General features: G+C 43.6%; 3 protein-coding genes across 3 annotated transcripts; 2 read left to right on the top strand and 1 right to left on the bottom strand.

Moving 5' to 3' along the window:
• Positions 1–201: 201 nt before the first annotated feature.
• On the bottom strand, positions 202–399 carry PCOAH_00000980 (Uncharacterized protein; the record flags this gene model as incomplete). Its single annotated transcript, XM_020056915.1, has 1 exon — positions 202–399. One exon carries the CDS (start codon positions 397–399, stop codon positions 202–204), a length of 198 nt encoding a protein of 65 aa, XP_019912512.1.
• Positions 400–2,249: 1,850 nt separating this feature from the next.
• PCOAH_00000970 (Lysophospholipase-like protein) lies at positions 2,250–6,381 on the top strand (the record flags this gene model as incomplete). The annotated part of the gene is made up of 2 exons (XM_020056914.1): positions 2,250–3,452; positions 4,834–6,381. 2 exons carry the CDS (start codon positions 2,250–2,252, stop codon positions 6,379–6,381), a joined length of 2,751 nt encoding a protein of 916 aa, XP_019912540.1.
• A 1,531-nt stretch (positions 6,382–7,912) lies between these two features.
• Positions 7,913–11,662, top strand: PCOAH_00000960 (POP1-like nucleolar ribonuclease; the record flags this gene model as incomplete). Its single annotated transcript, XM_020056913.1, has 4 exons — positions 7,913–10,688; positions 10,864–11,235; positions 11,377–11,469; positions 11,619–11,662. 4 exons carry the CDS (start codon positions 7,913–7,915, stop codon positions 11,660–11,662), a joined length of 3,285 nt encoding a protein of 1,094 aa, XP_019912567.1.
• Between the last annotated feature and the right edge of the window lie 1,512 nt (positions 11,663–13,174).

Here is a 13,174-nt window from a genome sequence, read left to right as displayed (position 1 = left end):
ACACGCCTGCACATACATACAGGTTCATCAGTGCACCGATTCTTAAGGAGGAACGTAACGGGGTCTACCTCTCCGCTGACTCGATTTTTTGGCGACATCCATACGATACTAAGTTCTGTTTTCAATTCGTGGGGAGGCAGGGGGTTCCCTTTTGGGCCTTCACCTCGTTACTGCGCTTCGTCGCTTCACCGATTCGCCTCGCTAGGACGTCTTCCGGCGGAGGATCTCCCGCTGCACCTCCTGGATGGCGCTGTTCCGATTCTGCAAGTGCTTCGAAATGTCGTGCTCCCTCATCTCGGGCTTCATGACCAGGTGGACACAGCAAGACCCCATGGCCATGCACAAGAAGGACGTGGATACAATGAACAGGTACTTCCTCAGAGGGACCCCCAGCGGCATTTTCCTTTTCTCGCCTCGTTTAAAAGGGGAACAAGGGTCACCTAAAAAGTGGGGGGATAAACCTTTAGAACTGTTATTTGCGGTTTGGAAGGAGCGGAAGAAGCTAGGCAAACGGAGCCACTTCTTCAGCAGCAGGTAGGCGCGAATACTAGTTCATACCTGCATTGAGATGCACTCACAAATGGGAAGAACGCGTGGGCCTTTTTCACGGTGGGGGGCGCAACAACGCAGGGTGGAAAAAAGTGACTCGCGCGTAGGTTACAAGGAAAATTCATATATATATATGTATGTATATATTTTTTTTTTTTTTTTTTTTTTTTGTGTTATCCTGGTGGGAGGCACCAATCCCCGTATTTTGTAAACGCACGCGCAAACTCATGCACGTGAAAGTGCACCCCTTGGGTTCTTCTACATTCCTCTCCCCAGCTAAGTTAAACGCAACAACGAAGGGGATTGAGTCGATGGGAGGAACACTTCGCGGGTGGTGTGCCTTCGTACATCCGGTAGAATCAGTCAAATGAATGACCCCATGATGGCTCATGCGCACAGTATAGCTACCCCTAAGGAGCAAACCTCACGTTTGGGATAAAAGGGACACAAAGTAAATTTTCATTTTGACAGGGGGAAGCGGAACGACAGATGATTGTTCTGCCTGGTGTGGCGAGTGGGCAGTGAAAAGAGGAAATGCATGTGCAGGGGAAGCAAAGAGTGAAAAAAGCACTTCGTGGAGACTCCTTTCGTGGGTGTTCTCCCTTGTGGCGTCTTATTTCGTGGTTGCCCCACCCGGATTAGTTTCTGTATGAGGCTCAGATTAGGAAGAATAATTTAGGGTGAAAAAAGAAAAATAGAGTGGAGATGCAATTTCGTCTGGGGTTGACATAACTCTGCTGTGTCCCCCTCGATGAGTATCACGTCCATCTTCTCAGGGAACTCCACTTCAAACTCGCTGTCCAAGCAGCTTTCCCCAAATGAACGAGTTGACCTTCCCAGATTCCCCTGGCCTTTTCAATCCTTTCGACGTACCTCCCTCTCCATTGACATTGCAATTCACCTGCCCACTCCTTGGCTATGTGATACGTCACATTGCGCAGTTGCGGCATTGTTTGTATTTCTTCGCGTGGGGATGATTTTCCCGTTCGGAGTCCCCCCCAGGGATGTGAGATCATTTCGCATGTCATGTCAGCTATACGTGGGTGCACTTGGAAGGAACCCCATGGGGGTATACCAAAGTATGTTAACAAAAAAAAAAAAAAAAAAAAAAAAAAGTTCTGACGGAGTTGGCAATTTTTTTTGCAGATGAGTCATGCGTTTTTTTCTTGCTAAAAGGTTAGCATTGTTGCTTTGTGATTCGTTTTGGGGATATTTTTTTCTTTCTCATTTCGTTCACTTTTACGTCGTTCTTACTTCGTTTTTACATTGCTTTTATTCCCATTTTGAGGCACGGAAAAGAGGCCCATAGCAACAAGCAAATGCGTGGCCAAAGGTACGCCCGCGTTGGGACTGTTTCCATATCGCATAAGCGTTTCTGACATGGGCATTTGTTTACAGAACAGCCCTGTGTTTTTGCTCAGCGCGACTACGTGAGGTAGCCCTTTCGATTTGGCTTACTCCCCGTCCCTTTGTATGTAGGAAATAAGGCAGTGATGTAGGTGGGGGGGGACCACTACCCGTATTGCTCCGTTTTTCTCATAGTATATATAGGAGCACTAGTTTGTTCAGCAAACTTTTTACTCCGCTTCGTGACCACCTGCTTTCCAACAGGGATTACCTATTCTTTGCATTGTATCGTTGGACTGATAAGTGCTACGCGTTCATCACCGTGACCGCTGCAACCGCTACTTCCCGAACGAATGGCAGAGGCGCAGTCCATGGAACTTGACAACAAGCCAGGCCGTGGGGGCGGGGGATCCTGCTCGACGGGCCTAAGAGGATCCGCTGGAAGCGCGCGTTTGGACGGAAAGCCTAAGGTAGATTCATTCCATAACCGAGATGGACTCAAATTGAAGACCTATTCCTGGCTAGTAAAGAACCCAATAGGAGTTATATTCCTAGTCCATGGACTGAACACAAACCTACGGTTAGAGTACATGCGACACAACGTAGATATAGTGAGCCCAGAAAAGGCTATTCTAAAAGATGCAGATAATTACTACGTTTATAAAGACAGCTGGATTGAGCATTTAAACAAAAATGGATATTCCGTATATGGCATGGATCACCAGGGACATGGACTGTCGGACGGCTGGAGGAATTTAAAAACGCACGTGAAAAAATTTGATGATATGGTTTATGACCTCATACAGTATATTAATAGAGTGCACGACCTTATGTGTCTGCGCGGTCAGAAGGATGAACTAAGTGGGGAAACGAGTAAGAGCAGTTCGTCGGCTTCTCCCAAGTCGATCACTTCCCCTTCATCCCCCACGTCTGCTCCATCGCCCACTTCCCTAGCGCAGAGGAACAATGTCTCATCGTCCATTCACAACAACCTGAAAAACACGAAAATGCCACCCTTCTACATAATGGGTCTTTCCATGGGAGGAAACATAGTACTAAGGACACTAGAAATTCTGGAGAAATCCAAAGACCATAACGCAAAACTGAACATAAAAGGATGTATATGTCTAGCCGGGATGATCTCCATCGACGAATTAGCCACCAAAGCTTCATACAAATATTTCTACATTCCTTTTGGGAAATTTCTTGCCGCCGTTTTTCCAACCCTGAGGCTGACTCCATCGTTGTACTTCAAAAAATACCCATATGTTAATCAGATTTTTAAGTACGATAAAAATAGGTATAAAAAACCCATCACGTGCAAGTTAGGTTATGAGCTTCTGAACGCCATTGAAAACTTACATAATGACATAGACCATATTCCAAAGGACACCCCTATCCTTTTTGTCCATTCCAAACATGACAGTGCTTGTTTCTTCGGGGGCGCGGAAACATTTTTTAAAAAAATTAATACAAACCTTAAGGAGCTACACGTACTGGACGATATGGACCACGTCCTCACCATGGAGCCGGGCAACGAGCGCGTTCTGCAGAAGGTGCTGACGTGGCTATCCGAAAACTCTCCGTCGGATGCGACCGACAACTAAGGCGTGCCTAACTCGCGCCTAACGAGCACCTAACCCGCCCCAATTAAAATTCACCCAACCATAATACAACCCTACTTAATTCATCCCAATTGCGCTTGCATAAAGCTGCAGCGTAGGCCACCCTTTTTTGCCAATTGTTCCGAAGTTGCGCCACGTGTTATGTTCCCATGGGGGAATACAATCAAATGGACACTTAAGCTGTTCGTGTAGTTTTTTTTTTCCCACAATGTGTCATTTTGCGCCTGTACATATTCACAACAACGCTTTATCGTTTTGGATTTTTTTTTTTTTTTTTTTTTTTTTTTTTTCTTTTTTGTATTACCTTGGCATTGTGTTTGTGTCTTTTTTAAATTACCTTTGTATTATTTTTCGCGCCATTCCAAATGGAAGCTGCTCCAAACTGGGTTACTTAGCCCTTTCCGATGGGACGCCTTTTTGTTAATATATTTCCACGCTGTCAAGAGTGAAGAAAATTTAAAACCATTAATATATGTGGACATGCTTTTCCCCATGCGTTAGCAGGCGGGCAGTTAACGGACCGACCTAAATGACGCAAATAAATAATTCTATATAAATATGTATACATGTCAACACCCTGCGTTATCGTCACTTGAGGTGATCCTTGTTATTATGGGGCCTTTACTTCTAAAATCTTATCCCCCTACAAATGAGAGGCACGTTAAATGGATAAAGGCAGCATGGGTCGAGAAGGAGGCCCGACATCACTCTAAAAAGAATTATTTTATTTCGCTCTCCCCCGCCACTTACAAAGAAAAAAAAAAAACGGCATACTGCGCTTATTCACGTTTCTTAGGATTTTTCAAACCCGCGAACAACTCATTTGAAAGAGAAAGAAAATAGAAACAGTCCACGCGAACTTTTTTTTGGTTGCGTTCTTTTGCATCCCTCGTTAGAAATTTTTTTTATTTTTCCCCTTTTATATATTCGTCGCCCCGTTTGTTCCTTTCGTATTTTTTTTTTTTTTTTTAATTTAACAAATAGGTTAATTCTTTTTAATTGAACATTTGATCAATTATATTCCGCTGAAGGTTTTCTTCTTAACATTGATTTTTTTATTTTCTCACGTTTGCAATTTTTTAAACGTCCCATTTTTACTTTTTTATATTTTTGTCCTTGCCCTTTTTTTTATCCATGTTTGTGGCCCTTCATTTGAAATTCCCTTCCGTTTTTTATCCGCATTTATTTTTTAAGCTCTTCCCCTGTCAATTATCTTTCCATTTCGTCTTCCCCGCTAGCTTTGCTCCCCCGCTGCATTAGAACAGACCCGTCGAATAATCCACTTTGTAGATACTCTACAGCACTGACATAGAGACAAACCACGATGAGTAACACAAACAAAGGAGCCGGTAGGGGATTCCAAAACAGGCCCGGGAACAGGCCAGCTAATAGGGGTGATAATAGGGCGCCCAACCGGGGTACGAACCAGTCAACGAATCAATCGACGAATCAGCCCGCCAATAAGGCCCCGAATCGGGCCCCAAACGGGGTAACAAGGGTGACCCAAAGTGAGACCACAAAGGTGAGCGCAAAAGAGATTGAGAAGATGACCTCAACGGAACCGAATAAAAAAATCCCGGTTCAGACCGGAAAGGCCACAAGTCAGCTAGCCAAGGGGACGCCTAATAAGTTAGCCGATAAGGTGGCAAAGGACCCCCCAAATATGCATACAAACAAGACCACGGATAATAATAATAAAGTGGAGCAGAATGACATCCTGAAGACGGGGTCCTTCAAAAGTCGAGATGGACTAGAGCTGAAGACATACGAGTGGGTGGTGGACAATCCAGTTGGAATAATAATGCTAGTGCATGCCCTAAACTGCCATGTGAGATTTGAGTACCTAAAGCATAATGCCATCATAGAGAGCAAGGAAAAGGCCACCCTTATCGATAAAAATAATTACTACCTTTATAAAGGTAGCTGGATAGAACAATTTAATAAAAATGGCTACTCAGTCTACGGGTTAGACATGAGAGGACATGGAGAATCCGGGTGCGTCAAAAATGTGAAGACTCACATAAATAACTTTCAAGACTTAATTCGCGACGTGGTGCAGTATGCTAACATTGTATACGACTCATTATGCGAACCAGGGAAAAAGAACAACAAAAAAAAAGCAGCCAATGGGGGTGTTAACACGTCTAACGATGGGGAATCCTCCGATAATGAGGAAACATCACAGGGAACTCATCCCTCTCCTGGTAACACTCCATCCAGTAGGGGACAAACCCCAAGTACCGTGAACAGTAGCAGTAAGAATGACGTCCCTCCATTCTACTTCATGGGTCTATCAATGGGAGGAAACATCGTTTTAAGAATATTACAATTGAGGGAAAAAAAAGGAGATGAATCCATTAAACGTTTAAACATAAAGGGAGTGATTAGTCTAGCGGGCATGATTTCTCTAGACGACCTGAAGAAGAAGCCAGAATATAAATACTTCTACATACCTATAGCGAAAATTGCAGCCGCGCTTCTCCCCACCATGAGACTGGGCCCTTACCTGAAGTTTGAGATGTTCCCTTACATTAATGACCTGTTTAGCTTTGATCCCCACTGTTACCCTAAGGCCATAACGAACCGTTTCGGGAATGAACTTCTAAAAGCAGTAGATGCATTACACAAGGATATGAAGTACATTCCGGAAGACGTACAAATATTGTTTGTCCACTCTGTGCTCGATAGCGCTTGTTCGTACACTGGAGTGTCCAAATTTTTTAATGCACTTAAAACGAAGAACAAGGAATTGTTTACCATTGAGGACATGGACCACATTCTTCCTCTGGAACCGGGGAATGAGAGAATCCTCAAGAAGGTTATCGACTGGCTGGCTCAGTTGCAGTCCGTCAAAGCGTAAACGGAATGTTTTTTCTAGGAGAGATGACTCCATTTGGGTCCTCCCCTACCGGTTGGGGTGAAGAACCCCAATTGTAGTCACAGTACTAATGTATTACTACCATGATTAATCTTCCCAAGAGAGCAAAATTCCAAGCACACTTCCGTACATCTGCGCGTAAGCACAACCCTGATTGGACGATTCACGACAAATCCAAACAGGTTTCACCATACAGTGTGGGGAGACAGAATGAGTGTAACCACCCGTCAGCCCCCGTTAGTTTCTTCAATGCATTATGGGTTTTGCATCTGTGATGTTCTCCACTTAACGGGTGTAAGTGGAGCATTAGGTATAGTTACCCACCAGCAGCGGCATCGTCACGAGTTTTACGTGTCACATTGTCCATGCTATGACCTCTTTTTTTTTTTTTTTTTTTTTTGTACCGATGATTGCATATTCACTTTTATTTGCTAATTTAAAAAGAAGGAATCCTTTTTTTTTTCTCTTTTATTATTTTTTTACCATCCATATATTGACCGCTGTGCGTGGACGTTGCAGAGCGGGTAATGGGGGAAAGCTACTTCGTGTAGGGGTCCTCTCCACAAGTACGCAAGACAGCTCTCCACCTACCCGTAATGTCGTGCCGTGCTGTATGAACGTGAGCATATTTCGCACCGCCATTCCTTTTTTTTTTTTTTTTTTTTTCATATGAACTGGTTTAAGCAAATGTATTAAAAAAACGCTCTTCTGCTAGTCTTTACAAAATGGTAGCACGTGCCCTACAGGTGTGATAGTTGCAACGGAGGGAAAGTGCTTCATTGCCTCATCGGATTGACGTTTCACCCCTTTGTTGCCCCAAAGAGATTCTGACCACACAAGGAAGCATTTTTCTTTGCCCTCCCCCCCAAGCTGCCTTATCCGTTGGGGCAAAAAGTCACACAAAAATAAAATGACTCTCGTTTGTTCAAAAAGTAGCTGGTACGAAATCGATAAACAGGGGTTGTCTATCGAAAAAGGGGGCTTCTTACCGCGGCGGAGTCGTATGTGTATGCATACGAAACGTTGGCATATTAGCTAGCTCACTTGTGTATGCAGCAAAATTAAGCAGCCAAGAGGAGAAAAAAACAGACGTTAAAAGGTCAAAGTTCAAGGTCAACTTTGCACAAGCTAAGCATATGGACGGAACATTTTCCCATTTGTTTTTTTTCTGTGTAGCACTTTTCGTGAACTGTTTTTTTTTTTTTTTTTTTTTTTTTTTTTCCACCCACAAACGGTGTTGTTAATGTAAAATATATTTTTCCCCACTGTGCGGTTCATCGTTATGGAGTAGCACGACGTGCGCGCTTTTGCAAAATTTGTTTCTTTTTTTTGCATAATTAACTTCTTTTTTTTTGCCGAGTTTGTTCCATTTTTTTTTCACAATTTGTTCCTTTTTTTTACTTGCTTATTTTCACCCCTCCCACTGGGCCAATTTTCGAGGAAGATTCCCAAAGATAGGCGCTTCCACTCTGAAGAGGGAAAATATGCACAGCTTTTAAGCACGTACACCATTATGACGGGGCAATCGAATGACCCAAGCGGGTCCGCTGGCGCGGAGGAGGGTCGTGTGCAGCCCAGACGAAACGGCAACACCGGCGGAAACAACACCGATGGGCACACCCATAGTAACCGTCAGGGCGACGGCGGAGCGGAGAGGGCACCCCCGAGCGGCATCCTGAAGAAGCAGAACAAAGGCCAAGCTAAGACAGTCCAGCTGGCCACCAGTCCAGGGGAAACCATCCACATCATGGAAGCAAAAAAAATGGCCGCAGAAGCTGCATACCGAAGGGAAGAAGAAAACACTTACAAAAGTGTGTACGAAGTGCCCCAGAATGCGGAACCCAACTTTTTTAACTGCGACACTGTTCCGTGGGTATCTTCCTTTTTTTCTCTCAAAGAAGAGGATTTCGCCATTTTTGGAAACACGCTGAGAAGGAGAAATATTTTTAAGCGATGCTTCCAACGTATTCACAAGAACAGGAGGAGGAGGTGCATGTCTTTTAACCCGTACAGAGTACCACTAGCATGTAAGAAAGTAACCCTTGAAGAAATGCTAATCTCTGAGCCAAAAATGAAGAAAAAAAATAAAAAAAGGAAAAAAAAAAAAAATCCAATGCTGCATCATAGGCATTTCTATAAAAGGTTTATCCTCAGAGGGGGGAAAAAAAATTGGTTGGAAACACACCCATATCATTCCAGGAGGTTTCACATGGCCAGCATTTATGGTTATAAACTTCCCTTAAAGAATTGCAGTAAAATTAGTAGGAGGATTTTCAGGTATAGTAAAAGAAAGTCACTAATCCACGACATGTCCTACGTGGAGATTATTCAGTTGACTGCTGAGGAGAAGACCATAGTCGACATGCTAAAGACATGCACAAATGTGGAACAGGCAAACATGCTGAGGAGGAAATACCTGCTGGGGTTTCTCCTGGGGAAGATGTTTATCTATCAGCCCGATGACGACACGGTAACGAGGAATGGTGACAACTTTTTTAACGCGAAAAATGCACTCGTTTGTCCGGCCCACTTTCTGTGGCGTGCCCATATTAATGCAGACATGTACTTGAAGAAAAAAAAAAAAAAAAAAAAAATTAAATTAAATGTCAGCACCGGTGAGGAGAAAAGTGAAACATCAGGGGAAGCCGAACAGAATGGCAACAACAAACAGGAGGATTGCGAAAGAGACCTGTGGATATTCGTGCACCCCCTGTGCTTGCAACACGTCATGCAAATATTTCAAAACATTAACCGATCAGTCAAAATAAAACACGTGAAAGACATTTGCATGTACGAGTTAATTGGACCAGAGAGCCTCCCCCTACTGTTGAATATTTTAAAAATAAAAAACAAGTACACAGTTCAGGACGAGGGAGAACTTTACCGCTTCGACTATGAGAGAGTGACGCTGCCCTACGACTTTGTCATTCCGCTGTACGCCCTGCTGCCAAAGGCCATCGGCCCGTTTTTGCTGAACTATAAGGTTAGTGACAACGCGGTGAAGAAATGGAAGAATGTGCAACGCGGAGATGGTAATGGTGGTGGTGCCCATGAGAATGGCGCCCCCAATGGCCACGACGTAGACGTCGACCTGGTCGAAAACGCCCTCGACTATTTAAGAACAAAAAACGGAAACCCAACGCTAAAAGCGAGCAGCTTCAGCCCCTACGACAATAACATCCTGATGAATGAAAGGATCAAACAGAACGTCATAAAAAGTATAAAAGTGAACAAATATGAGCATGTCCGGAGCCAAAAAAAGAAAAAGGTGAAAACGTGTATATTGAAAATGCTCCGAAATAATAAAAACATTCAAAGTTATGATGTCCTTCGGGAGAAGCGAATGTCGGGCGTTGCGCTGGGGGACTTGTTCCGATTGGACGGGGATGCCCCAACTCCCCAACCGAGGAGAAGGAAGAAAAGACGCTGGCAACCACCGCAGTCGCAACCGCAACCGCAGCAGGGGCAAGGACAGCCCCCCGTCCCAACCCCCACACACGACGAAAACGCAATACAAAGCTACATAGAAAATTTCTTACACAAATCGGAAAACGAAAAAAAAAATGGAGAACAAACAAAAAATGCGCAACGCGACAAGGACGCAAATGCAGTTTACGCAGAACTGAAAAAAAACAAACTTACCATCTCGCAAAATTGTAAAAAGTATATTAAGATTCCCATCCTGGTGATCAACCAAACGTGCAACAATAATCAGAGGTACTTAATTCTCTGCCCAGCAAAGAAAAAAAGTTCAGTGCTGTTCCAGCTGCTGGTACGTAATGGATCCATAGCCATCGGATTAAAAGAAAGGGAAAAAATACTCAAGTGTTCAGACTTCCTATGTTATCCAAAAGATTTCCCCGATTCGCATGGTGGAATTTTATATAACAAGTTTAGAGAACAGCTAGCCAAAAATAAATATTTTAAAAAGCCAGTAAGGAAGAGAATTAATTACTATTGTCTCGGCATAAATAGCCCCTTTAATTATTCTTGGTTGTGTATTTTCCCGTACAATAGCCACATAAAAATTATAAGGGCCACTGACTCGTACAATCAATTTCTGTTGAAGACCTTCCTGCATCGCTTTTTATCCATTTCGTTAAAACGTTTATGTGTCTTGGACACCCTGGATGGTTTCTACAGCTTCATGGATGAGTTTAAGGCCAAGTTTGCCGTCTTTTCGACCTACTTCATTTCTGTATATGTTCATGCGTACAGGGAGGGCACACCAAAGCGCCTCTCGCATGTTTGTTCCCTCAAAATGGAACATTTGGTGAAGTTTTTCATGAGTAAGTCCTTCATAGGGGGTAAAACACCACATGTGAAGGAAGTACCTATTTGGGTGCATGCACTTTATAGCGTCTACCTGCGGGAGAGAATTAATCTGGCACAGCATAATGTGGAACGCATATTAACCGCTTTATTAATCGCTTTTTTTTTTTTCTTTTTTCCACCCTCTCGTAGAACACGGGGACACGAACAAAATGACCGAGTGGCTGGTTCACCGAAGAACGGCCAACAGGACCAAGCACGGCAACAAGGTAGAGAAGGTCAAAGAACCAATCAGCCGCAGATACAAAAGCAAAGTCATGAGGAAGAGTGCACCCCCTGAGTCAGCAAAAACAAACGCGCAGATATATCACTTAGCTGAGGAGTCAGACGCCAACCATGGTGTGGGCAAAGGCGATGAAATAATTTTGGCCTCCAGGAAGATAATTGGCTACGTGTCCAGTGGGGGGCACGTCCTCTCGAAGGGCCGCGGATGCGGAGTTGCACACATTTCCTTTTTCTTCCTTCTGGAAAATTTGCTGAATCACGCATTTGTCCTGCGCCTGCGTAAGGATTGAGTTGTGCCATGTGCACAAGCCTCGTGTGTGGGGGGGGGGGGGCACGAAGTGTATGCCCCGAAGTGTATTCCCCCAAATGTATTCACCCCTACACCTCACCGTGCACACCTCCGCTCACCCTCCCTCGCAGTTACGTCGGACCAAATCAAAATAAATACCCAGGGGAGGGCGTTTTCCTTCCTGGCGCTCATCAGGAATATAGACTCAGTGTACTACTCTCACGGTACGTTTGAAGAACCGATCAGAAGCCGCTAGGAGCTTCTAGAAGCGAGGAGAAAAAAATCCCTTTTGTGCCCCTTGGTGGACTCTTCATCTGCCTCCCCTTGCACACATATGTTAATTCAATTTAATTTTTTTTTTATTTTCACGCAGTTTGGCTAGCTCTCATAACGGAAGATAAATATTTGCCTTTTTAAGAGGCCAGCCGGGCTCGCCACAATTCAGACCACCGCGCGCTCATCGCGTATTTCCTTCCCTTTATGTTTTTTTCCCACTTGCGGAAAAACATGGATTTGACTGTTCATGTGGCCATACAACAACTTCGTTGCAAAGCTTACCGCCCTAAACCCGGAATCTAAACTTTGAACCTGTTCTCTAGGAAAACCTTCCATAGGAACATCTTCCATAGCGAGTTCTTCCTTAGGAACAAAGTTATTCCTCCCTAAACCCGGAATCTGAACCTAAGCCCGAATGCTGAACCTGTTTCTTAGGAACCTGTTCCTTAGGAACATCAACACTAGGAACATCAACGATAGGAACATCTTCCTTAGGAACCTCAACAGTACGAACATTTTCCTTAGGAACAAAGTCATTCTTCCCTAAAACTGGAATCTGAACTTGGAACCTCTTCCTTAGGAAAACCTTCGCTAAGTATTTCTTCCTTACTAACATCAATCCTAAACCTGGAATCTGAACTGTTAACCTGCTCCTGAGGAAGATCTACTTAAGAAGAAAGTCTTCCTCCTTAAACCCTAAACCCTAAACCCTAAAAGCCTGAACAAGGAACCCTAAAGCCCAAACCCTAAATCCTAAAACCTGAACCCTAAATCCTAAACCCTAAAATACAAACACTTATCCTTGATCTTCTGAACACTAAATCTTGAAAACTAAAACCTCAACATTAAATCCTTCAAGGTTAAAGACATAATCCCTAAACTACGAAACCCAATCCCCTAAACCCTAAACTACAAACACTTATCCTTGAGCTTCTGAACACTAAATCCTGAAAATTAAAACCTCAACATTAAATCCTTCAACCTTAAAGACATAATCACTAAAAAATGAACCCTAATCCCCTAAACATTCAACATTAAACCCTAAACCCTAAAAACCTAAAACCTAAACCGATAACCCTCAACCATAAAAGCTACACGCTAAACCCTAAACCTTACACCCTAAACCCTAAAAACCTGAACTCTAAACCCTGAACACTGAACCCTGAACCCTAAATCCTAAACCCTGAATCCTAAACCCTGAACCCTAAACATAGAACCCTGAACCCTAAACCCTAAACTACAAACACTTGTCCTTGACCGTCTGAACACTAAATCGTGAAAACTAAATCCTGAACCTTAGCCCTTCAACATTAACAACATAATCACTAAACTACTAATTCTAATCCCTAAAACCCTCAACAGTAAACCCTAAACCTAAACCCTTAACCCTCAACCATAAAAGCTACACGCTAAACTCTAAAACCTACACTCTAAACCCTGAAATCTAAATCCTAAACACTTAACACTAAATTCTGAACCCTAAACCCTGAACCCTAAAACCTGATGCCTAAACCCTCAAAACTAAACCCTGAACCCTAAACCCTGAACCCTAAACCCTGAACCCTAAACCCTGAACCCTAAACCCTAAACCCTGAACGCTAAACCCTAAACCCTGAACCCTAAACCCTGGAACACTGAAGCCTAAACCCTGAA

The sequence above is a fragment of the Plasmodium coatneyi genome, chromosome 1 (genome assembly GCF_001680005.1).
Source record: "Plasmodium coatneyi strain Hackeri chromosome 1, complete sequence".
Lineage (NCBI taxonomy): Eukaryota > Apicomplexa > Aconoidasida > Haemosporida > Plasmodiidae > Plasmodium > Plasmodium coatneyi.
This window is presented reverse-complemented; position numbering and strand designations above follow the sequence as displayed.